General features: G+C 27.5%; 3 protein-coding genes and 1 long non-coding RNA gene across 6 annotated transcripts; 1 reads left to right on the top strand and 3 right to left on the bottom strand.

Moving 5' to 3' along the window:
* Positions 1 to 315: 315 nt before the first annotated feature.
* LOC100576446 (solute carrier family 26 member 6) lies at positions 316 to 16,127 on the bottom strand. Of its 3 annotated transcripts, XM_016914817.2 has the most exons (15): positions 15,971 to 16,127; positions 15,669 to 15,803; positions 11,565 to 11,678; positions 10,413 to 10,574; positions 9,606 to 9,716; positions 7,973 to 8,145; positions 7,710 to 7,877; positions 4,430 to 4,531; positions 4,115 to 4,248; positions 3,810 to 3,972; positions 2,929 to 3,105; positions 2,537 to 2,809; positions 2,190 to 2,351; positions 1,355 to 1,481; positions 316 to 655 (listed from the first exon to the last, which is right to left on the bottom strand). In XM_016914817.2, the coding sequence occupies exons 3-15, from the start codon at positions 11,659 to 11,661 to the stop codon at positions 480 to 482; spliced, it is 2,025 nt and encodes a 674-aa protein (XP_016770306.2). In that variant the 5' UTR covers positions 11,662 to 11,678; positions 15,669 to 15,803; positions 15,971 to 16,127; the 3' UTR covers positions 316 to 479. The 3 variants fall into 3 exon arrangements, with proteins under 3 accessions (XP_016770306.2, XP_006570177.2, XP_006570176.2); XM_006570114.3 differs by having other exon boundaries at positions 15,669 to 16,127; XM_006570113.3 differs by lacking the exons at positions 15,669 to 15,803; positions 15,971 to 16,127 and adding an exon at positions 13,277 to 14,047.
* LOC102656359 lies at positions 8,312 to 9,856 on the top strand. Its single transcript, XR_001704742.2, has 3 exons — positions 8,312 to 8,940; positions 9,408 to 9,547; positions 9,612 to 9,856. It is a non-coding gene; the product is annotated as an uncharacterized LOC102656359 (long non-coding RNA).
* Positions 16,128 to 17,516: 1,389 nt separating the features above from the next.
* LOC107965163 (esterase B1) lies at positions 17,517 to 21,937 on the bottom strand. The gene is made up of 10 exons (XM_026444710.1): positions 21,406 to 21,937; positions 21,176 to 21,313; positions 19,793 to 19,952; positions 19,547 to 19,732; positions 19,148 to 19,347; positions 18,898 to 19,060; positions 18,664 to 18,818; positions 18,424 to 18,571; positions 18,214 to 18,346; positions 17,517 to 18,073 (listed from the first exon to the last, which is right to left on the bottom strand). Exons 1-10 carry the CDS (start codon positions 21,604 to 21,606, stop codon positions 17,866 to 17,868), a joined length of 1,692 nt encoding a protein of 563 aa, XP_026300495.1. The 5' UTR covers positions 21,607 to 21,937; the 3' UTR covers positions 17,517 to 17,865.
* An 84-nt stretch (positions 21,938 to 22,021) lies between these two features.
* LOC552229 (esterase B1) lies at positions 22,022 to 26,173 on the bottom strand. Its single transcript, XM_016914831.2, has 10 exons — positions 25,912 to 26,173; positions 25,523 to 25,654; positions 24,995 to 25,160; positions 24,743 to 24,928; positions 24,153 to 24,361; positions 23,911 to 24,073; positions 23,691 to 23,794; positions 23,212 to 23,359; positions 22,813 to 22,945; positions 22,022 to 22,254 (listed from the first exon to the last, which is right to left on the bottom strand). The coding sequence occupies exons 1-10, from the start codon at positions 26,107 to 26,109 to the stop codon at positions 22,032 to 22,034; spliced, it is 1,662 nt and encodes a 553-aa protein (XP_016770320.2). The 5' UTR covers positions 26,110 to 26,173; the 3' UTR covers positions 22,022 to 22,031.
* Positions 26,174 to 26,711: the final 538 nt, after the last annotated feature.

Raw genomic sequence — 26,711 nt, 5'->3', positions numbered from 1 at the left:
CATTCCTTTTTCTTAACTATATTATTATTATATAATTATTTATTATTATTATTAAATCTATTACTAAACGTTGCATTGTTTTATTTTCCTCTCTCTTTTTATTTTAAATTGTCTTATTATATAATTATTGAAAAACTTTTAAATAAATAATTACAAGTTAACACTTTTAATAAGATCCTTTTCTTTTTTGAGCAAATTGTTTGAATTAATTTCTATTACATATATATAATACTCATTATTATCAGACATTTAATCTGTACATAATATTCCAACATTATTATATTCATCTATAATATCTTTCTCTTAAATTATCTCTTTTTCTTTCTGCAAACAAATTTTAAAACAAATCCCTCCTCCATCCATCCAGTCCAATTCTTAGAAATAACAAGAAATTCTCAATCAAACTTGTTAATTGAGTAGTTTTTTCCTGGGAACCATGAATGAAACTTGCCGCATACAATCGCGATTAGTATTCCCAATCAAAGCCTTGCGACAACGGTATCCTCGTACATTGAAGAACTCCATGCTGGCATGGACGACGACTCGGTGTTACATTTTGCAAAATGCACGGCGTCGGCTACGGTGGGGAAGGCGGCGAACAGGCCGCTTTTGTATTCTAACAGGTTGCACTTTCTCATCATCTCGTATACAGGTCCTACAATATGTTCAAAACATCGTTCCGGAATACACATTGTGCAATGTTATCGATCGAGAACCGTTTTCCGGTATGGAACTGGGGAAAATAGATTTTTGAAATAAATATTTCTTCGAGTTTCGTTGGATTTTATTATTTTACGAATAAATTATTTTCTTTTGAGATAGTAATAATATCTCAAATAGTAGTATATTTTAATAATTAATTTTATTGAAACATAAGAAAATATAATGTTTTAAATAAACAATCTTTAATTTTAATATTATTATGTAATATTAGATTGCAGATTTTATCATGTAAATTCATATTTCCATTACCATAATTAATGGGAATGGAAAAGATATCATTTATTGTTTAAATATCACAATAAGTATTTTATTTTAAAATATTTTACATATTTTTGCATATTGTATGTGTTGTTCTCAAACTTTTGCATATTTATTCATAAATGCATAAATATATCTGCAATCTATTCATTGAGGTAAAATATTGAAATTTATTTAATCATTTTAGAATGTAGAATAAATTAAAATACATTACATTCAATCTGAATATAAATAATACATGCTCCTGATTCAAATAATGGAATAAAGTAATATTTATTTATAGAAATACTTTGCTCTTCCATCGTTCAATATTTCTTGTAATCTATTTCAAATTTTCTCCAGTTCTGGTTACAAAGTTTCACTTTTTACTTACCAGAACATCCTGCCACATAGACGGGTATATCAATTTCACAGTATTCGTTGATCAAATGTCCCAGGCTAGATGCGCCTGCCAGATCTATGTGACTGAGAGCGCTAAGATCCAGTATTAGGGCCCTCAGCTGTGACACAGGGAAATTAATTTTCATTGGAAGCAGATTAGTAATTTTCTACATTATACAACATGAATATTATTGACATGATTTAAAAAATTTCCTTATTTTAATCTTGACTTCTTCTTTCAATTAGATAATTGCTCGTTAAATTTATCTTAAAAAACTTAGATTGCTAATTAATTCATTGCTAATTAACTCACTTAATTCAAATTTGATATTATCAAGCTTAAATTTGTTCTTATATAACACTGAGAATATCTTTGTTACACATTTGAGAAAAATTCTTTTGTATACTTTGTTAATTTTAATGACTCTATCTATTTCATCATATTTATTATTTATGATAAATTAAATTTTATTACTTTTACTAGAAAGATATACGAATCCCCTAATATTTAAAAAACCAAATATATGGAAATCATAATAGATAGAAGGTTGATTAATATCCTGTATAATAAAACTTACTCTGCAATAAAAAAAAGAATTAAACAATTCCATAGTAAACATAGTATCACATAGAATTAAGAATACTACTAAGATATCAAAAGTTAATAATTAAAATACTTTCAATAATTGTCAAGTAAAATAAAATATTATCAGTGCCTCAAATTTATCATTGTTAAAAACTTCTATAATGAAGAGTTCTTCGATTTTTATTCATTTAATTAATTTTATTCATTAAAAATACTGGTGTATTTGTTGTTAAACACTTACCTTCTTAACTTTCTTCAATTGATCGTGCTTGAAGCCACCATTCGGCTCCTTTCTCGGCACTTGGCCGGCAACTTTGTACACTTGGTCGCGGAAATGTTGCCGGCAAGCGAAGTTCAAACTACCCGAGTAATGGAATATCCTTATGCCTGGTAACTCGATGGTCTATAATAAAAAACGACTTCCGTATTAGCCGTTTATTATTCCTAATTCGTGTTTTGCCTCGAAAGAAAAGGAGACATAATAAAATAATAAAATAAATTATAACTATTTCTCATCTCGACCCGGTGGAAATGGATGGAATAATAGAAAAGAAAAAAAGAGAAAGAGAGACTATCATTGTTCCATACGCCTTTATATCTCTTGGTATCCAGATAAAGCTCGGTACCAGGTACTAGAGCGAGGGAACAGGTGTAAGGGTGAACGGAGAAGAAGATCAATTTGCCAACGCAGAACACGATCCCGATCAGAAGGCCGTACTCCACGTCCAACAGGATCACTGTCGTGAACGTCACGGCCCAAATGATCCCGTCAATCCTGTCCAGCTTCCAGAATCTTTTGAACTCTGTCACCTTCATCAGCATCCCCTTCAGAGCCACCACTATGATGCTGGCTAGAACGCACTGTTGAGGAAAATGTAAATATATGTAAATATACAAGTCTCTAATGATTTTCTTTTTAAATGAAATTTTCTTCTTTTCGTGTTTTTTTTTCTTTTAAGGAAATTTTTAATTTCTATTACCCGTGGAAGAGGCTCGAAGAAGGGGCCGATCCATAACAAAACGCTAACCAGAATGCCACAGGATATCAAGCTAGCCAGTTGGGTTCGTCCACCGACGGTTTGCTGAATCAGGGATCTGGAGAGAGAAGCCGTGAATGGCATGCAAGAGAAGAAGGATCCGACTAGATTTCCAATCCCCTGGAAGTGATTGAGGATAGTTAATAAGGATAATTTATTGTTTCTTGTAAATGAGTTTGCATTTCCTTTCACCAATTGCCTTATTACGTTAATTATAAGGGGAAGTAAAGTGCCAATTCTCGTGGTCGAAGAGATATTGAATTGTTAATTGAATTATTTAATTCCTTCGTCGAATTGTTTCGAATGAAATTAATTTGGATTTAATTCATAATTGGAAAAATTGGCTAATCGAGCGTTGAATTTTTGCTTCACGAATTCTAATTTTAATCTTTTTTAATTTAGCTTTAAATTTTAGATATTAAATATATCAAATTTAAATTCAAATGTTTAAAAATTTAAAAGTGAAATATTTATATTAAAATAAATAATTTATTGAAGCTCATCTTGAATATACTACATTTTGATTTGAATTACTATTCTATAAAATTTCTCTTAACTTGAATAAATTCAAGCTAGTTAAAACAATAATATAAACTCAAGTAGGTCATATCTATCAAATTAATCGACAAGCATCTCTAATTAGATATAAAAATCCGCCATATCATTTAATTTTAATGACTCAACATTTAATCACTTGATATATTAATTACCCTTTTTATAACAGGATATCTAATCCTAGTTTTTTACTAAATTTTTTAATAACAAAAATCATCAATTAATTCTAAAATCAATAAATTCAATTACAAATAAAAACAAATGATGACCTGTGCCATTAATTCCTGATTCGAGTCCACCTCGTAGCTCAACTTCTGGGCGAAAATGAGCGCCATGGACATGGATATGGTGTAGGAAACCATAGTGATCACGAAGCTGTCTATTAGAATGTTCGGAACCAAGGATAACGGTGGCAAGGTTGGAACTGGTAAACTGAAAAGAAAAGAAAAAAAGAATCGAAGAGAAAGTTAGCTCGAGGACGCTTCGATGTAACAAAAAGTAACAATAAAAATGTAAATAAAAAAAAAGTAACAGAAAAATGTAACAATAAAATAGTCTCGAGAAACTTAATTACCCAACCGGTATGTCACCGACTACTGCAATTCCATAAACGTCTGCAAGATTCAGGTACACTGAAAGAACTGTGCCCAGAACGACTACCAGCATTTCTATTGGGATTGGAAATGGACTGAGTTTTGCGAATCTTGGCTGTAAAATTTATAATCATAAAAATTAATGTCTGATTATTTTATTTCAATGTTGAAAAATTTAAATTTATTGCATGAAAAAATAAAATTTCTTCCAATAAATAAAAGTCTATTTATTTATGCTTTTATTTATTTATTTATTTTTTAAGAAATATTTTAAGTTTAAACGATTTTAAGATGACCTTTAAGGCATTGTTGATGATGAGAATCAAAATGGTAGCGCAAGAGACCAACAGGGCGATCCCATTGATGGATGGAAAGTTGTTGAGCAAATCGACGTAACTCTGAAACGATATTTAATGCTACTTATATGCTGTGAAATGTTACTTTTTCAAATTTAAATTTAAATATCAAGTTTGAATATTCGAAATTTAATATTATATTTACTGTGTTGCTTTAATTTCTTAGAAACAAAATCCATGTACTTACATACGTGTGAAAACAAATGAAAGATTACGCAAGTGACATTATTCATTGTTATATGTCTTCAAAGAGTTCAAATCCTTTATGTAAGTGCAATCAGTGAAAGTGGTATTAAATGTAATGATATTATTTTTATTTATTGCTTGCAATTTTATATTTGTATTAAAAAAAAATGCCTAAGTAGCTGAAAATAATAATAATATTTTATTTTGAAAAATTGTGGAATTACGACATGGAAAACCTTGTTAATTTTTTATCAAATTGATCAATGAGTCAAAAAAATTACGAAGGTCTTCGATTTTAAAACGCTTTCTCTACAATTTTACGTAATGAGTTTGCTAAAAACCATCTAAATAAAAAACTTGTTAAATTATTATTAATAAAATAATAAAATTATGATCAATATTATATTACAAATATACTAAAAATATTTTGTAAATATTATAAAAGTAATTGTTTGTATTTAATAAACATTTATTGATTTACACACAATTTATTTTGGATAAAGAAAGGTTAATGAATAGAATGCTCAAAATTTGTTTAGAAATAATAAAAAAATAAACGTTATTTTGACAAAATATGTAAAATATTTAATTTTATTTTACACTCATCTCAAATTTTGATTATAATAAATAAGTTTGATATTATAACTTTATTTAAAATTACTTATTGCTTTTAGGAATATATAATGCAATTATAATTTTCTTTTTTTTTTTTGGTAAGATAATAAGTAATCATATTTATCAGAAATTTCTCTAAGTTTCTCTTTTTTTGAAAACTTAGGAAATAAACTAGTGGCACTTCCGCTTTGTTTTTTCCTAGAAAATTAAACGAGAATTAAAGAGTAACAATCGTTACTATCGTTTCCTTTCATATAGAAAAGATATAGAACGTGTAAATTTGTCATTTCCTACTTGTTCCATATTTATTTGATGGAATTTATTTCTTATTTTGAAATGTAATGAATTAGAGACACCAAATATATGAAATACCAAACGTAATTTCTCTACTTTCCAACAAGTTGAAATATTGGAAGTGGAAAAACAAGTTTTAAAACATCCGACAGAGAATTCTTATAGTTCTTAATTGTTTTTATATAGGAAATGAAAGATATTTTATACATGGAAAATTGTACCAAGGATATGAACATTTCATCCTTCAGTTTTTAAAAGGTTTCACAAAGATTTCTCTTCTCTTTTTTTACTGTCTGTATTGTAACATATAATTTCCATTGAATAATTTAATAGTTGTTAATAAATTTAATATTTTAGTTAATAGTTAATAGTTTAATAAATATTTTTCTCTAATAGATTATTTAAATCTGTAGCTTTTACTAATTTCAATGTTTATATTCATATATTCAAAAATTCACATATTATTATTATTATTATTATTATTATTATTATGATAAATTTACCAAAATACCAAACATCAATAATATATATTTTATATATATTTACCATTTATATTATAATAAAATCATCTATTTAATCCTTTTGAGATTTTTGTTTAATATTAAATGAAATATTATATAATTCTAATTTTTATAATTTTAGTTTTTAATGAGATTCTTCATCACAATATTTATCAATTTTAATCTACTAATATAAATTGGTGAATTTCTAAAAATTGAACGACTACACCTTTATAATTATTCAAATGTTGGAATATAATGTTTCCAAAATTTTACAAAACTTGTTTTGAAACATATTATTAACTTAAACTTATTAATGTTTTTCTTGTTTATAATAAAATGTCTATATTTTTTTCATTATATTAAGACAATACTTGATAATACGATATAATGATTACTATATATACAGAATACATAATCATTATAGAGATAAAAAAATAAAAGAAGTTGTTTGACTATCATGGTGATTACAAACGGTGTTATCGGATGGAAAAATTCTAATCGACTCTTCCGTGAACGATATATATATAAATAGCATGAAAAGATTGGCGTTTAATTTAATTAAAGAATAATTGGAGAAATGTCTAAATTATGTGTTTAACATCAATTATTTAAAAAAAAAATTGTTGAATTGAAATATTAAAAAGTATTAAAGATATTTATAATTTATTATATGATTAACTAAAAATAATAAAAAAAATTTAATGAATGTAAAATCAATTTTTTTTAAAAATAAAATTTAATTCTATTTTTTTAAGGAGATTTAAACACTTTTTAGGAATTAATTTAAAAAGCATTAATCGAGTTATATTTAGAAATATTTAAAATTTGAAAAATGGAATAATTTTGTAATTTAAACTTTAACATACATATATATATATATATATATATATATATAAAGTTGTTCGTATCTCTTGTTACTTAATTCATTTAACTTCCTATATTACGTTAAAGAGAAAGTACATAAAGCTGTCGATGAATCAAATAATCGATCAATTAACTAAAGGTCATAACGATGTATCAGTTACGATTAATTTAATGATATTTTATCTTCCTCAATAAATTTTTGACTCTTGACTTTAAATCAACTTCCCATTTTCTCTTTATACACATGCAATTCTATATTAAATATAAGGTAGATTTTAATAAAATATTTCAAACATTTTTTTCATCTATGATTTAAATTATTTTTTTATTTTATCATTTTATTTTTGCTATAACAACTTTTTAGTTAATTTGCATTTAATTTATTACAAAGATCAATTTTATTCTATACTAAATATAAAAAGAATTCTCATTCTTATTTTTATCAATAATTAAAATTAGTTTATCATTTTTTTGTCATAAGAACTTTTTCATTGATTCATATTAATTAATCAATTTAAATAAAATTATAATTATTCATAATAAGAAATGAGTTTTATAATAGTTACATTGTATTACGTTAAAGTTAAAATAATTAAATATCTTTAAAGTATATCATATAAAGATTAATTTTATTTTTTTATTATATTTTTATATTATATTTTTATTATAATAAGTTTCTTATGAATTCATATTAAATTAAACATTATTAACTTTATTTATAAATTAAAGCACTTCATATATTAAAGATTAATACTTACAAGGATTAATTTGAAAGGTCCCTTGCGCCTGGGTATATTCTTTAATCCTAACAGATCCTTTAGCTGTGACGTAAATACATGAACCGCTGCAGAAGTGGTGAATCCGCTCACCAAACTGTCCGCCAGAAGCGCTGCGATCACTCCCAATCGCAACAAATACATTATCAACTAAAAGTTCAAAATAAATTAATCCAGAAAGATAAATAATTATCGATTACATTTAAGTTCAGGTTGATCAGGTATATGGAAGATCGAAATTGTACCTGAATCAAGGCCACAGTGAAAGTGACCGCAGTAGCAACTTCCACCGAGGAATATTGACTACTTGTTGAGGTTAGTAACTCGTTTTCTGTCGTGGAGTTTTTGTTTACTTGACCTTGAGTGCTGTAAGTTGCTACCACTTTTCCTGTCATCATGCATATTAATGCGAAGGTACCTTGACATCAAAAGTGTAGTGATTTTAAATTTGATGATAAATATGATATATAAAATTACAGAATCAATAAAGCAGAAATAAAAAAAGAACATAAAAAGTTCAACGAGTCCGTGAATTGAATTGAAAATTGAATTTCTATATTAAAAATTATAATAAGAAAAAGAAAAAAAATAGAAAATTAAGAGAAATTATTATTACGTTAGTTTTCCTACATATTTACTCCTAAATATAAAAAAAAAAAAATAAATATCAATAACAGAAATAATCATTACTTTCGTATCACCAATAATTATTGGTATATTTATATCAACAGTTATTTTATATAAGAAAGATAATATTTATGTTAAAATTATGCTAATTTTTTGTACTTATGAAAATTATCTTCAAACAGACATACGTAATTAGTCATAAATTAAACAAAGAGTTCTAGGTATGTGTTTCAACGAGATATGACTGGCTTTGTTAGTCAAACTTCCGTTATCTAGGCTAATAAACATGCGTAACAATTCACGAAGCGGCATTATGACAATAAAAAATCAGTAGGATGCCATGCGGAATTGCGTGTCAATTTTTTTAAGTCAACGTTGGAAAGTGAAGTTGAAATGAAAGTTAGAAGGAACTGGATGCAAGGAAGCGTCGTGAAATTACGAGAATCGCTCACTGTGAGAAAATTATTTCCGGTTATTATAAATTGGAGACTTCATTTATTGAAATCTAAAAAAAAGATATAAGAATCTTATTCGATTCGTAAATTTTCAAATAACATAATTAAAGCTGTCAAACTTCGTGGAAATAGTAAGTGTTGATATAATAATTTGAAAATTCTTGGATATAAATAGTGTATTTTTTATAATTATTATAATACAATTTATTATATAATATTGTGAATGAGTTATATGAGTGATACAACTGAACAAGAAATGATTTTTTCATGAAAAAGTAAATCGAAAAAAAAAATTTTAAATTAATTTTCCAGAAAATTGACTTTGAATAAAAATTTACTGATTATATAATTCTTTGATTGTATCAATTATATAAATCTCGATTTTTTCAAACATAGAATTTAAACAATAAAATTTTACTATACATTTTTATTATTTTTATATGTAGAATAATTCATTTATTTGCATTTAATTGAGAATCAATTAAGAATTTCATTTATATTTATTTTCTAAAATTTCTAAATTTAATTTATTCGAAAACAAAGCTTTAAATGATAAAATTTTCTTTCTTTTCATGCAATTATATATCCTATTGTCTAGTTTTAACATGAATAACATAGGATATTATTTCTGATATATTAAAAAATTACTGAATATAAAAAATTGATACACAAAATGAATACTGTCATCGACAAATGCTGTAATATCATGAAGAAAAAAAAATGAATGCGCATTATATAGTAAGTATTTACAATCATCGTTAATATCATTTTGAATCATTTGAATATACTTGCTTACCCATAGAATTGTGCCTTGAAGTGCCGAGGAAGAGATATACAAGAACCGGAAAGAATGCCATATAAATACCAATGATCGGTGGCACGTTGCCCAATATTGCATACGCCATTCCTGTAATATAATTAAAATCCTTATAATACGAATTTTAATGTTTTAATTCTTATTCATTTAAAATGGAATAGAAATATTTAAAAAGCAGGTATACTATTTTAGTTTCGTATATTAATAAAGATATTGATTGATTTATTTAAGATTTATTAAATTTAATAAAAGAAATATTTCAATTTTAATTTAATTTTATATAGATTAAAGAATGTAGAATTAAAAACTTTTTAATCAAATATTTTATATAATCATAAGCATATATTTATATTTTTATTTCATGATTCAGATAGTATCTTTTGCAATTATCATAAATTGAAACATAATTTTATTTTGTTAAAATAATTTTATATATATTTTTGATAAAATCATCATATTAATATTGATACAACAAATTATGATATATGATTATGATATGATATAGTTCATCTTTTATAACAAATTATTCAAATATATTTGTTTTTTAAATTCTACAAGTGCTTTTTTATTGTATGTAATTCGTGATTAGATTATGAAAATACTTTTCTATGTAAATATTTATTTTTAAAAACAAATAGAATCTACATAGATAAATATTATAATTAAGTAAAGTTTACTTAAAATACTTTTGTATAATTATATATATTTTTACACATTTAAGTCTTATATAAGTGCATAAATATTCATGTTCTACTAATGAATCAAACCTTTTACAAACATATTTACCTTGAGGAATATGCATCACCGCCACAGTAATTCCAGCAACAATATCACCTAGTATGTCATTCTTCCAATTGTATGTTGACAACCAGTCAATAAGAGGTATAGTAGTCTTTAGAATTCTCATCGGCCTCATTTTCTTGCATCTAATCGAGATATTCTTCAAAACTGTAACATTGACGAGTTCTAAATACGACTTTAAAATTTCATACAAAAATCCTATAAAAAATCTTTTTCCTGCTATCCAATGCTATCGATCTTAAAAAAATTTCTATTATTATTTCTTTTTTCGATACAACATTTACATAACGAATCATTCACAGTTTTCATTTTTTTTTTCTAGAGAGATGCATCATTTTATTGTTTGGATAATATGGATAATTATGGATAATATCTAATCTCTTATGGATATCTAATACAAACAAGTTACTATCACTACGGTATTGTTATTATTATACGTCTTAAGATTTACTTACTCGGAAACCATTATAATCAAAACAATTATAGAATTTTTTCTAGGTAGTTCTAGGTACTTTCTGTTTATATATAAAGTGTCTTCATTTTGATTTTTGTTAGTATTATCATTTATAACAAAGAATATTTCAATAGAAACATTCAGATAAATTTTATTATGAGTGGATATGTAATAGTCAACTTTATCTTTTTAAATGGAATTATATATTTTTTAATACATTCTCTATAAAAAAAAAAAGTATTAACCCATACATGTTTAAAAATGTTAAAAGTTTAACAAATATTTCAATTTGAGTTTTGTAAAATTTAATGCATGAAAGATAAGAAAAAATATAAGAAGAGTATTATTTTGAAATATTTTTCCTTGAAATAATAATATTGAAAAAATTAAGACACTCTATATAACAAATGAAAATTTCTTAAAAAATTTACAATTATAAATTTCTATAAAACTAAGAGAAGTCTTTTTTAAAATAATTTGAATAGAATTTAAAACTTATAAAAATAAAATATTTTTCTGTTACAGATATTTTGTTTAGCAATATACTATTATTGAATAATATATAATGATATTAAATCATATAATTTAATGAAATGTTTCCCGTATAAATATAAGATACATATATTTTTTTAAAAAAGAAAGTAAATTGTTTATTTCGATTTTTGATTATACATAATACTTACGTGCTTCATTCGGCTTAGCATATTTACACAAATGATTAAGTTCGTCTTGTTGATAAACTGGTCTTCTCACTGTTATTTCAGGGCTGATCGCCGACATATCGTCGCTTTGATAGTCTGTAAAATATTCAATATCTATTCAAACTTTATTTGCCTTATTTTGAATTAAGGCGGGAAATTTTTCGATACTTAGATTCGAAATGTAGCGCGCGAAATTCAAAACTCGTTTAATGGAAGAATGGAGAAACGTTTAGAAAAATAACTCGTATCATTAAGTTCAACAAGAGTATTGAGACAAAGTAAAGAAGATTCACAACATAAATGTTTGTCGATTTTATATTTACTTAAAATTATCTAGATATCTATAGCATACGAATCGTGACATGACTTTTCGCACTTTCTAATGAGATTTGAGAGTGAATAATTGGTAAATATTTATATAATATCTCGATTAGAATATTTAAACTACATTTTTGTAAATAAAATTATATCAAAATAAAGATTCATTTGAAAGATATTCTAAACATTAATTTTATTATCTTCAAATATTTTGAGGATAATAAAATTAATGTATATATATAATGAGTATATTAAATATAATACTATCTATTTCTATATCATTTGTAATAATTATATATTTATATTATGGATTTCTCATAAATGCATAATAACAATTTAATGATAATAGAGAGTTGAAAGCAGATTGTTGCAGATATATTATTAACTCCAACCTGTTCAATATGTTATATCAAAAGTAATAAAAAAATAATTTATTACAAAATTGTAATATTCTAATTAAAATCTTTAAGCACAAAGTTTGTATGCCAATTGAAAGATTTTAATAAGTACAAGTTCATAAAGTTTTACGAATTCTAAATTCGTTTGAGAATTCTAAGTTTATTCGAGGTTTATTTCAGACTTCAAATAGTTAAGAGTTAATCAAATTTTAATAATTTAAAAGATACAATATCCTATAAAATTTTAGTTGTGATAAATTTAAAGTTCCAAAAAATTCTTGTTCAAAGATTAAAAAAGTAAGTCTGGACAATTATTAATTGTCTCTTGTTAGTTCTATCAATATCTTTATCGAAAAATAATTTAATCGATAATATTGTTAAGATATCGATAGATGAAAATAAAAAAATAACGTAGAATCTCTATTTTTTTCTATTCAAATTTATTATTAAAGATACTGTTAATGAATATTTATAAATAAATAATCGTTTAACTATTTTGATTTCAAATTCAAAATATCGTTAAGATATTAATAATATGAGTACAAAATAACTTAAGTTAATTGTAATGTAATTTTATTTATTTTTATTACAATTTATTACAAATAATATTTTTATATTGTCTTAATAATTATTATTAATTTTTAATAAAAAAATAAAAATACAATATTTAACAATATTATCGATATATCGAAAATGATCAATAACATATCGATAAAGTATATCAATAGTCACAATTCTATTGAATTGTATTAAAAATGTCAAGGATTCAATGTTTGAAAAATTCAAAAATGCAAAATTTTTCGAAACTAAAAATCTTTAATAATTTTAAAAAAAAGATTTTAAGATTTCTAGAAGAATTTCGAATATTTATAAATATTTCTTGATCTTAATTTGAATTCCACGGTCGGTAATAAGGTTCGATTAAACGAAACAATACTATAACGCATCGATAAAATCCCATAAAGAACTATAAAGAACCTGTCATGACGATGACGAAGCGTAGCCCACTTGGAACCGGTTCACTTTGGATTCAAAGTCAAAGAGCGTTGTTACGCACGATCGAACGTCGCGACGAATTCTAGTGAAAAAAGCGCGGGTCGGCAGAAAATGGAAGCACCGATGATAAGTCAGTGGCACTGTCTATCGCTTACTAACGTATCGGACGTGTAAGTAACGCACTCTTCGGCGCGTGTGCATTTTCCATTGGAATTCAGTCACGTGCCGGCTATCGGACCAAGAACTGTCCCTCGCGTATGTAGACACGTATATAAGCATATGGGTATCAAGTCCACGGATGATACGCGTTATTCGACCGTGACAGTACGATTTGGTAGCGATTAAGATGCTTAATTGGGCCGATGTAATAGCGGAGTCGCAATAAGCTTGTTAGAAAGTGAAATTGATGCCTCTGTCTTGGAACGAAACTAGGTTTGATGAGACGGAATTGCGTCATCGTGGGTTTTAATCCTTATGATCCTATTTATAGTGTATTCGCGGTGTTTCTCGCCATGTGGTCGATGTGAAGTCAAGTGTTAGGCGTCTTAATATAACGTGTAATGATGGAAAAAATAGTTATGGTTATAAATGAGATGATACGATAGAACGCGATAGTTTTGATCTGTATACAAGATGTCCGTACATTTAACTGATGGTACAACTGAGATGGATACAATTCTTGAATGTGTAAAAATAAATTAAAAGAAAGAAAGAAGAAAAAGAATATTTTTTATTTGAGGCTTTTCGAATTCAAGTGTAAAAATAAAATTGATTAATTCCTGATTGACATGCGAATAAACTATCGATAGATCGTTGAAATTAAGAGGTTATAAAGTAACTATAAAATGAAACTTTATTTTTTAAAAAATTAAAACACATACAAACAAAAAGTCACATAATCGAGAAATTTTCAAATTTAATTTTTTAGAAAAGTGATATTTAAATGAAAAAAATGTATATTTTTATTTATTTTCGTATAATTAAAATAATTTAATTTGATAATTTAATTTATTTGTTATTTTATTGGGAAGAAGATAATTTCACTTGCATTAAAAATTAAAAGATTTTTATATTTGAAAAGAAAATCTGACATAAAAAAGTTTTATTCTTTTTTTCCTTTTTTAATTTATTTTTACAACATACAATCACTTTCAGTTGCATCACAGTTACATGTATAATGAGACTTTTAACAATAATTAAAATTTAAAAATCATAAAATTGATAAAATTATAAATTAATATAGAATAATCTTTCATTTTTTTGCTGTCTACAAAAAGAAATTTTTTAATTATTTTTATTTATTTTGTGATTTTTAGAAGTAAAAAAGAAATAAAAAAGGTAAGTAATTGTGTAATAATTATAATGTTCAAATTATTATATTAAAAATAAAATAAAATACCAAATTCATAATATAAGGTATTTGAGATTTACTAATAAAAATTTTCTCAAAGTTATCATAATTTCTGAAAATTATTTTTGAATAAAATAAATGATAAGTCAGATGATAGAATTTGATATGTCAGTTTTTTATCAAAAACAATACATATCAAATTTTGTCATCTTATTACAGAATTGATTGACATAATTTGAATGAAAAATTAGTGGATGTAATTTGTTTCAGAAAAGAAATAGATATTAAATATTAATGATTTTCAAAAAACATATGATATGATTAATTATTTATAATGTCTTCTTTTTGAGAGATAAAGATATCCTAATAAATACATATGAAATGAAGAAAATGATTAAATCTTATTTGTAAATATATTCACAATACACAATTTATATGAACGATTAAACTTTATCTTATCATCAATTATCTTAAAAATTCACTTTTCACATTAAAGATTGCGATAAAAAGTTAAATAATTCTTCATTAAGGATATGATATTATTAAGATATCATTTTTTTTCATTACATTGAAGAATCATAATGATGTGTAAATGATATACAAATTATTTTAATAAATTCATATATTTACATTTAAGAAAATAATTTTATATTTTTATACTCTCTTTTAAAGTTTAATTAATAAGTTGAACCAACTTCTTATACTTCTTATACTTTTTCTATCGATTGAATTTGCATTATACATTACATTATAATTTTCAGTCCTCGTTTTAACATTAAAATTAACGCGTTTTCAAATTTTTCTGAAATTACATTCTCATTTGAACTCGATATTAAAATTCTTGTTTCAAAAAAAGAAACCGTAATTCATGAGATGAGTTAATCGTTACATCATTGTCACGATCGCCCCGTTGCAAAGTGTGTCGAAGCATGACGGTGTAAAGATTCGAAACGAGGTGAAACTTTCAAACAAAACGAGACATCGCTTATCAATGTCGAGAGACGATATAAAACGGATGCTTACCGACGATTTAAGCTTCTTATTCTCTCTCTCTCTCTCTCTCTCCTTAATCCACGTATTTTTCCACTTATATTTACGAAAATAAGCTTAAACTCTTTGAAACGAAACGAGTCAACTTTTTTCATCAATCTTTCGTTCCTGCAATCTCGAAAAAAAAATTATCGATGAAAAATTGAAAAAAGCATATATAAAATTATAATCTTAATTTCACGATTATTTTCGATTATTTCTCTTTTTCTATCTCTTCAATTCTATCAAATAAAATATTAAACGTTGATTCCAAAACGAAAGATGGAACACCGTACGATCGATCTGTCGCCGTTAACTGAACTAAAATCGCGTTCTTGAGGGAGCCGAGCATCAGCAACATTTCACTTCTGCTCGAGCACTGGTTTCCTCGAATACCACGTTTCTGTTTAATTTCGTTACGATTCGTTGGCGAGGACACACGCAGCCAGTAAAGCCGAGGTGACATGGCGTTAAACAAGAGGAAGAATTTGGCGAGGAAACCAAACGTTGACGCGCCGCGAGTCTCGACACGATTTATGGAACCTTTTCTTATCTCATCTCTTTCTTCTTGATTTCACAATGGTTGGTTGAAGGAACGTGGCGTTCTTATGACACTCTTACGAGTATTTGTGACGATTCTTTTTTTCTAAAATGGTGGATCGAAATTTTTCAAGTGAATAATATTTAAGAGATTTGAAATCTGTAACAATTAACAGATAATGAATTTGTGAAATTTAAAATTTTTGTGAAAGTGACTCGAAAGCATGAAACGACGAGTCGAGTAAAATTCGTATCGGAAGAGAAACGTAAAAAAAATATTTGCACGATTTAATGCGATCGTATAATGTAAATAGAGAAATATTTTTTCATTTCTTTAAATAATATTCGACATGTTAATATTAATATCGTATAATATCCATATATTATAATACTTGTCAACATTGATATCATTGTGGGATTGTTTAATCTCAGATTTTAATATCTTAAATCGCGTGAAATTAATTTGCTCGAAAAAGTAAATCTTATTCGATACAATTCTCTATTTGTAACATTTGAATCAATTTGATCCGATTCGTGAGAAAATTATTTGAAATAATAATTCGTGCAATTATCGAACTTGTAAAAATCGTAACAAATTGTAATTTCGATAATAACAATGTTAACATGAAATGATCTCGGATACCCACTCTTTCGAATACAAAGAAAAAGCGTTAGGTCACGTGACTCGGTGTTACCCAACGCATCAAGTCTGTTTCACAAGGGAAGAAAATGGCGTGATCGAAACGAGTTTCTACTATCGTAATTTTATTGTCGGTGTGTACGTGGCTAGTTTTTCACAACATATTTCGTCTCGTAGATCGAATCAAGTGGTTGTTTGCTAAATAATTACCGATAAGATATTTATAAAATTCTTTCCAGGTTTTTTTGTTTTCATATTAAACGTGTAATTATTTACACATAGAGAGAGAGAGAGAGAGAGAGAGATGGGAGGAAATTGAAAATATAAAATTTTTATAAAAATAAAAGTTTCTTGTATATATAATTGAAAAGATTGTTAATAATTAAAAAAAAAATTTGCCAAGGATATTTGATGTGTTAATAGAGATTCTATATCTTTGAAATGTATAATTAATTTGAATTATTTAGATAATTCGACACTTTTCTTCATATTGCAATGTTAATGATGTAATTTCATAATAAGATAACGCGAATTGTTTCACATATTGTTACATAATATCATCTTATCTGTTAGAATAGGTCTTATTAATTCGTACATTAATAAGTAAATAAATAATATACACGATTTCTGATCTTTATTTTTAAAACTTTCCGTATAAAGTACGAAATATTAACATTAACTGAAATTTACAAAATATTTATAATATTTGAATGGTAACATTTATTATTATCAAGTATATTATTAATCATAAACCATTGTTTCTGGGATTTTGTTTGTGTCTATAGATAAGGATTCACGGAATTGATCAACAAAATCTATCGATAGATCTTTTGCAAACGATAAAAATATTTGTTTCAATAAATGGAAAAATGAGAAAAAGTCAAGAATATTTTAGAATATTTTAGATGAAATATAGGAAAAGTAAAGTAATGTACGGTCAATAAATAAGGAAACGTCTTTCTCCCTTTCTCTCTCCCAATTTTATTAAGTATCAAAATATAAAACTAGACATTAGAAAAGATCCGTAAAATTCGCAGGTTTTTTCACGCAAGAAGTGATCAATGGGAATAACTTGTAAAGCAATTTCTCCACGTATTCAGTCTTTTTGTCAATCAATCGTTTATGCATCGTGGAGATGGTATTAATATCCAATTGAAAACCTTCTTTCTCGGATTTTATCCACTTGACGTCGAAAGAGAAATTTTTTGGAGTAGGATTCCTAAAAAAAAGGAACGTTTCATTATAAAGAGGAGGATGACAATATGATTCTCCAACTTTATTTATCTCTTCTTAAAATATGATTTAAATTTCTCCAATTTATAATAAAAAAATATCATCTCCTTTTCTTTCCTCGTTTACCCGTATTTAGCAAAGTTGGCCCACAAAGTAACCATCTTCTTTCTAAATCGATTGAAACTGCTCTTAGGATTGGATGGGGCGCGAATCGATTTCGAATTGAATATGTATCCAACGTCGTCGAAATGTGCGGTTCCTGCGAGACAACTGTTTCATCTTAAACTTCAAACGATAAAGAAACGAGAGGAGAAGAATCGAGAAATCGAGAAATACCGTTCAATGGATTGCCCTTGAACTTGTGCATAGCGTATTTCGATTGATACGACAACTGATAATAATATACGGGATGGCCCTTATTGTGCCGAGCGAGAAATCTTTGGGTCAAGTCGATGGGGCCGCTGAAAAATACATCCATCCCTATCTGTGTGAATCCAGAAAACATTCCAAAAATCTGAACAGAATTATTATTAACTCGACGACTCGACACGAAGGTATATACAAGTTGTTTCTTACCTTCTTCACCTGCTTGAAACTAGCTTTAACCAGATCGTTCACCACCCTTGCGAGCAACGCTTGTCGCGGCTCCTCGTCGATATCCTTGCTCATTCTAGCAGCGTTCTGTAAATACTTCTTCGCCCAATTGATCGTGTTTGCCACCCCGATCGGCGCTTTTCCAGAAATTTTCCAAATTTTCATCGAAATAATTATATATATATATATTCAATCGAGATAATCTTGGATACTCACGACCGAAAAAGAAGAAAACTTCGTCGTGAGTGTAACCCAGCATTACATCGTGACGATACAAATCCCCGTTGTGATATTTCGTTATTGGGCATTCCGTTATCACACTGCTGTTGCTGGGATCGATATCTGGATCTTCTATGGTCGGTCGAAAAGGAAGCAGGTTCTAAATGGATGATATGAAAAAATTGGAATTAGATCAGAATACTTTTGAAATCGTTCAAATTTAATCTTGTTCAGAGGGATTGATTACCATTTCAACTTTGGTCGAAGCGCTTACGAGTTCCATGAGGGGTGCTTGGCGGAGGTAATTCACCAGATCGTCGTGATTCTTGGGGACGTAACCGAGAACGGCTGCAAGTTGGTGAGCATTCCGGATCATCTCTTCGGGTGAGTGATACGCCCAGGGGCACAATGGGGTGCCGCTCATGCTAATCGATCGAAGAAACAATCCTGGAAATATAATTAATATGAAGATTGAATAAAATATTTATCTTTCTGAATGAAGATACAATTGTATCAAATATTTGTCCTTTTTAAATATGGAAAGTATCTGCACACAAGTTGTTTGATTCGAATTTATATAGATTTATTTTCTTCAAATTGCGTGCAATCAGTGGATGGATATAAGAAGAATATAAGAAAATTAAACCTTTGGATCGTTCAGACAATATATGGAATCCGACGGAAGTGCTACCAGCGCTTTCCCCGAAGATCGTTACTCGATTCGGATCACCTCCAAACGCGGCAATGTTATTTTGCACCCATTGGAAGACTAACCGTTGGTCCTTCAAGCCAGCGTTTCCAGTCGCGTTTGGATGTTTCAATGCAAGGAATCCTGATGATCGAATGGAATATTTCAATCGAGTTTTTCTGAAACGGATGAATGAATACGTACCCAGGACGCCAAGTCGGTAATTGAAACTGACCAAAACGACATCTTCCTCCAGAAAGAAGTCGGGGCCGTACAAGGACGAGTTACCGTATCCTGAGAAGTAACCACCGCCGTGTATCCAAACCATGACCGGTCTCAAATTCATCCCTTTCTTGAATTCTACCTATTTTTGTTCATTTTTTAAATCTGATTCTGAACTCGACAATTTATATATTATTTAGAAGAGGAATTTAGAATGGAGAATATATATATAACAAAGACTCTATTTTAATTCTTTTAAATAATATATATGTATATAAATAACAAAAACTCCATTCTAAATTCCTCTTCTAAATAATATATATGTATATAAATAACAAAGACTTCATTCTAAATTCCTCTTCTAAATAATATATATAATAAATAACAAAAACTGCATTCTAAATTCCTCTTCTAAATAATATAAATATAATATATAAATAACAAAGATTCCATTCTAAATTCTTCTTCTAAATAATATATATATAAATAACAAAAACTCCATTTTAAATTCCTCTTCTAAATAATATATATATATATATATATATACAAATAACAAAGACTCCATTCTAAATTCCTCTTCTAAATAATGTATATATAAATAACAAAGACTCCAAATTCCTCTTCTAAATAATATAAATATAATATATAAATAATAAAGATTCTATTCTAAATTCCTCTTCTAAATAATATATATATACAAATAACAAAGACTCCATTCTAAATTCCTCTCCTAAATAATATATATATATATATAAATAACAAAAACTTCATTCTAAATTCTTCTTCTAAATAATATATATATATATACAAATAACAAAGACTCCATTCTAAATTTCTCTTCTAAATAATATATATATAAATAACAAAAACTCCATTCTAAATTCCTCTTCTAAATAATATATATATAAATAACAAAGACTCCATTCTAAATTCCTCTTCTAAATAATATATATATATACATATATATATATATATATATATATATATATATAACAAAGATATATAACATATAAATAACAAAGACTCCATTCTAAATCCTTTTCTAAATAATATATATATACAAATAACAAAAACTCCATTCTAAATTCCTCTTCTAAATAATATATACATATACAAATAACAAAGACTCCATTCTAAATTCCTCTTCTAAATAATATATATATAAATAACAAAGACTCCATTCTAAATTCCTCTTCTAAATAATATATATATAAATAACAAAGACTCCATTCTAAGTTCCTCTTCTAAAGATAAATTGTATAATATTATAATATAATATAATATATAATTATTAACTTAATATATATATTAAATTATAATATAATATATAATTGTATAAGAGAATTATTGATTATTCAAACTTACCTCTTGAGTGAAAACATTCAAAAACAAGCAATCCTCGCGGCCCATGTAGACGAGCGACAAGTAATCCCATTGAGCGCACACGCTGCCCTCCTCGTAGGCGTGCAACACTCTTTTCCAAGGATCTATCGGAACTGGAGGCTGCAAAAAAAAAAATCAAAAATATGCTAAATAAAATCCTTCGTAAATTTCCAATTAAATAATGGAATGATAGAATAAAATTTTTTCCAAACCTTGAATCTCAGGTCGCCGAGGGGTGGTTTGGCGTAAGGGATTCCCTTGAACGAGGAGTACTTGATCGAGTGCCAGACAGTGCGCAATATCAAACCGCGAACAGGTCCACTCGGCGTACGAACGACAGGGGTTTTAAGGGAATTCGTGATCTCGTAGGGGAACGTTGAAATCAGAAGCGCGAGGACGAAGCAATCCTTCATTCTGTGAAAATTTAAGGTCGAATCGGGACGGATTGCGTGCACTGACTGGCCTTTCTCGAAACGACGCCTCCCCGTTTGAACCGAATATCGATCGGCTTGATCAGCATTGGAATTTTGCACGGTATGCGGATTTTTATTATACTTGTATTTCAACTGACACGGATTCTCCGTCCAATCCGGAATGTCGATTACAAAAATTTGGTAAATTAATAGGGAAAGATGTTTTAATTATATGAGGAGAGCATAAAATTTTATTAATAAGATTATATCGTGGGATAGGAAGTTTAATTATCTGTCATATTTTATGTTTTACGTAGATAGAAAGGAATATAATTAATATTATATAATTAATTTGCAGATTATATTTATGTATTTACATGTATCACATTCCAATAATAATAAAGTAAAATTTTTCCACAGAAATTTTAGAAAAGACTGAAATAATTCGCATAAGAAATCTCGTTACAGTCGCTCGTTATGGGCATGGAGACATACAGGTATTTCTCGGTAATTAACGCCCTTTCGTTGATCGCCTGTTTGCGATCTATCATTTGGAAATTGTCACCCATGTCCAATAATTGTCCAGCTTCACCAGACGGTTTCCAGATCACGTCGTTCAATGGGTTTGCGTTAGCAGGAGTTGGATTCCTACGAACATCAAGTTTAATTTCTTAGTTCATGATATAATATAATATAAGTGTAATATAAAGTAAATATTCTCACTATTTTTTTATACATATATGTCAAAAGATTTGTAAAGATTTATGAAAAGTGTGATAAAGATCAATGAAATTTTATTATAAGTATATAGTATAAATATGTTACATGAAGAATATTCTGACTCTAGTAGAATCTATATCCATCAATTTTTATTTGTTTCTCTTTCATGAAATGTATTAACATCCTTGTACACAATCAAACTTTCACAATTTTTATTTCTCTTGGAAAATGTCCAAAAATCAATCTATCATTAAGTGTATTGTTTCATCTCTGCAATTTGTATTTGATTTTTATCAATCTATCTTTTTTATTATTAGAATATAAAAAATGGTGAACTCTTTAATTACAAAAATATTAATCCTTGTATTGCATATTCTTAAATACTTGTCATTCGATAATTCAACAAGGATCTTATCCCTGTCCTCAAGGATCCTTCAAGACTCAAAAGAATTAGATTAAAGAACTTGAAGAAACGTGATGGCATACCCATATTTCGCAAAATTTGCCCACAAAGTGACCAATTTTTGTCGGAACTGGTTGAAGGGATGGCGAGGATCCGTTGGAGCATTCAAGCTTTCCACGTTAAAAAGTAATCCAATGTCGTCAAAGTGAGCGATACCTGAATTAAATTGTTAAATATCGATTATTAATTTAATAACTCATTTTTATTCTTATTATTTTTAAATTGTCCAATATAAATTTAAAATGATCCCTTGGAAATTCATTGAATAATATATAAATATAAAATGATTTGATTCCAATCTGTTAAATTTGATAAATATTTATATTTTTTACATTTTTTTTTTTGAATACTATTATTAGTAATTAAAGTAATTAATAAATTCTTTGTTTTTGTCAGAAAATAAAAAAGTAAAAAATACTCACCCGGTTCAGGTATACCGTCCTGTGCATGCAGAGCATAATTAGACACGTATGACAATTGATAATAATAAACAGGATAATCGTCGTTACCATCAACGAGCAACCTCTGAGCAAAATCGATTGGCCCCTTCATAATGAAGTCCGATAACACCTAACAAATATTTATAAAAATAACGTGTTTCTTGCATGAGAGAATAGAAATTTCTTTTTCTTACAAACAATTCGTAATAAAGTTATTGAAAATGGAAGAAAAATTAATCAAGATGCATAAATAAAAACATTTGTTTAAATGTTAATCGAAAATAAAAATGATCAACATTTTGTAAATCCACCCTGAGATTTATTTTATTAATTGTTTTATCATTTAGCAAATTCAATCAAATAAACAAACTTAATTTATTCGATGCTTTCTTCGAAACTTTTTTAATAATGAAATTTTCAGGATTAATTCTGGTTTAACAAATGAAAATAAAAAACATTACCACCGACAATTCCTTAACTTCTTCGTAAGGTCCTTGAAGATCCAACTTCAAATTAAATAACTCGTTCAAAATATCCGCCGTGGTGTTTATAATTTGATATAGCTCTGCAAAAACAAAAAGAGAAAAAAAAAAAAATCTCAAAGAATAATAACCGAATAAGCGAAATAAATATAATATTATATATTAAATATAATATTAAAATCGAAATATTTCTTCGTACCCCCCGAGAAATCCAACACTTCGTCGTGGGTGAAGCCGAGCATCACGGGCATCTTATTGAACTTTTGATTTGCGGCTAAGGTTATTGGACACTCGGACAGGAACATGTCCTTTGGATCGACGAGATCGGGATTCTCCTTTATAGGGGCGAACGGCACCGAGAACTGGTTGGACGAAATTGGAAGATAAAACGAGTATTTTTCGTAATAATATTAATATTAGGAAGCATTATGGGAATCGTACGTCGGTGCCAAGCGGAAAGGCACGATTGGTCGTTGCCACGAGGTCCTTCGCGTCCGCCTCGAGGAAGAACTTTAACAACTCGTTTGGATCGTCGGACTCGAAGCCAAGCTCGCTGGCCAATTTGCAAGCAGTTTGAAACGCCGCTTTCTGCGTCTTGTAAAGATACGTGGCACTTGTCCCGCTTTGCTCGATGGCCTGATGGAACAGGCCTGTTAACCAGAAATTAAAAAGAAATTAAAAAGAGATTAAAAAGATGATTATAGATTTTTTTTTTTGGAAAATTTGAAAGAGTGGAAGAGTCCTATATTTATATTTATATCTGATATATATTTTAATGAGTTGAAATTATTTTAATACACTTTGCAAGAATAAATAAATTTTTCGTATGAAATTTAATTTGAATTTGTTTCATTAAGCATTAATATTAAGAGAAGAGAGAATTAGATGTAAATATTTCAGAATTTATTATATATAATAATAAAATTTATAAGTATATATCATAATTTTTCTTGATTTTATTTTTAAAAATTTGCTCGTTCGAGCAGAAGAGATAAACGTTTATTCTTATATTGATTGCAACGATAACGTACCACGAGATTTCTCAGACAGAACGTGATAGTTCACGCTTGCGCCGCCAGCGCTCTCTCCGAAAAGCGTCACTCGATTTGGATCGCCTCCAAATGCTGCGATGTTGTCGCGAACCCATTCCAGAACCATCAGCTGATCCCTCATTGCGGCATTGCCAGCTGCGTTTTCGTGCTTCAGATATAAAAATCCTGTTGAAAAGGATGGCAGAGGATTAATTTGGATCGAGTTATCACGATTGAAAGGTATGATGATACCTAAAGCACCGAGGCGATAATTGAAGGTAACCAGAACCACGTCTTGCTCCATGAAAAAGTCGGGACCGTAGAGAGATGCGTTATTGGATCCACGAAGGAATGAGCCACCATAAATCCAAACCATAACTGGTTTCAGAGTTTTCAATTCCTTGTCATTGAATTTTGTCTGTCGTTCAATTTTCAAATTTTCAAAATTTATAATAGACACCATGTATTGAAAAATATTATACCTTAGACTTTTAAGTAAATTAAGTAAATTATTTTATACTTTTCCATTGCAGTTATTGTTTCTGTCTACTATCAACATGTTGTATTTAAGTTTTATATGTATGCACAATTTTATTTAATATTTTATTTTATTTGCAATTTACAAGTGATTTGTAAAGAATTTAGTTGCAATTCTATAATAAAGTTAATAAATAAATAGTCTAGTATTCATTATTTCTTAATTTTCATAGAAAAAAGTGAGAAAATTTTTATCGTTAATTAAAAAATTAATTCAAAGTTTTTACTTTTATAAAGTGTTACCTGAGGAGTAAACACGCTCAGATACAAACAATCTTCGTTTCCACTATAAACATTCGACATTTCTTGAGGGCATTCATTTGCCTCCTCTATGGCGTCCAGAGTTTCGTTCCATGGCTGTGGTGGAACAGGAGGCTATAATAAAACTCATTTGTAGCATAGGTATTTAATTTGGCTGAAAAATTTTTTATAAAAAATTATTAAATAAGATTTAATAATCAATGTAATATTTTCATTGAAATATCCTCAATTAAATATTTGCACATATTTATTTTTGAATAAAGTAGAATTTTTAATAATCCTAAAAAAGTAAATTTATACTTATTTTTACCAAATGAAAAATATAATATTTTTTATCACCACTGTGATTATAATTTTTATAACATTTTTACCCTGAATCTACGATTTCCAATTGGTGGAGAGGCGTAAGGGATGCCTTTGAATGATGAATATTCGATGCCGTTCCACACTGTAGTCAATGCGGCGCCTTGAACGGGTCCCGAGTTTGTCTGAACCACCGATGTTCGTTGAATATCGGCGTTATTCAACGTCAACACCGAGAAGAAAATCGACAAAGTTATACCGTTCATTTTTAACGATGTCGTTGGAACGCTTCTTTATCTACTTTTATTTTATACTCGTTAATGACGTTATTTGGAATTATTGGTACACAAAGTTAAGTAATTTTCCAAAGTAATTAGAGGATTATTAATAATGTGTCTTGTGATCTATCGTAGAATATGTATGTAAATAAATTGTTATTAAATGACTATTAATACTCTGTTTATGAAAGATGGTATATATCCCTTTATGATATATTATAATACTTAACGTAGAAAAATACAATTTCTTAATTCAATTTTATTGTCCATTGAGATATAATTACGATATATAATTGTTGCATATGTAATTATGCAAATTAACGTACATTTGTATAATTGGTATTATACAATAGCATTTAATAATACAATAAATACAATACGTTTATCTGAATTTTATTTATTAGAACGAGTGTCTAATTAAACTATTGTTGATCGAATCTTTTGTATTTGAAATCTTAGATTGTTATCGCTGGGGAATTAATTATTTATTTCAAGCTATTCTCGTTCATACGTTGAGAAGCAGAAAATATGCAATTAAATTTGCAATTTAATTTATTACAAAAGAAGAAGTTGAAAAATAGAAACAGATG

The sequence above is a fragment of the Apis mellifera genome, linkage group LG1, assembly GCF_003254395.2.
Source record: "Apis mellifera strain DH4 linkage group LG1, Amel_HAv3.1, whole genome shotgun sequence".
NCBI classification, from domain to species: domain Eukaryota; kingdom Metazoa; phylum Arthropoda; class Insecta; order Hymenoptera; family Apidae; genus Apis; species Apis mellifera.
Note: the sequence above shows the minus strand (reverse complement) of the source record. Positions and strands in the feature narration are given on the sequence as shown.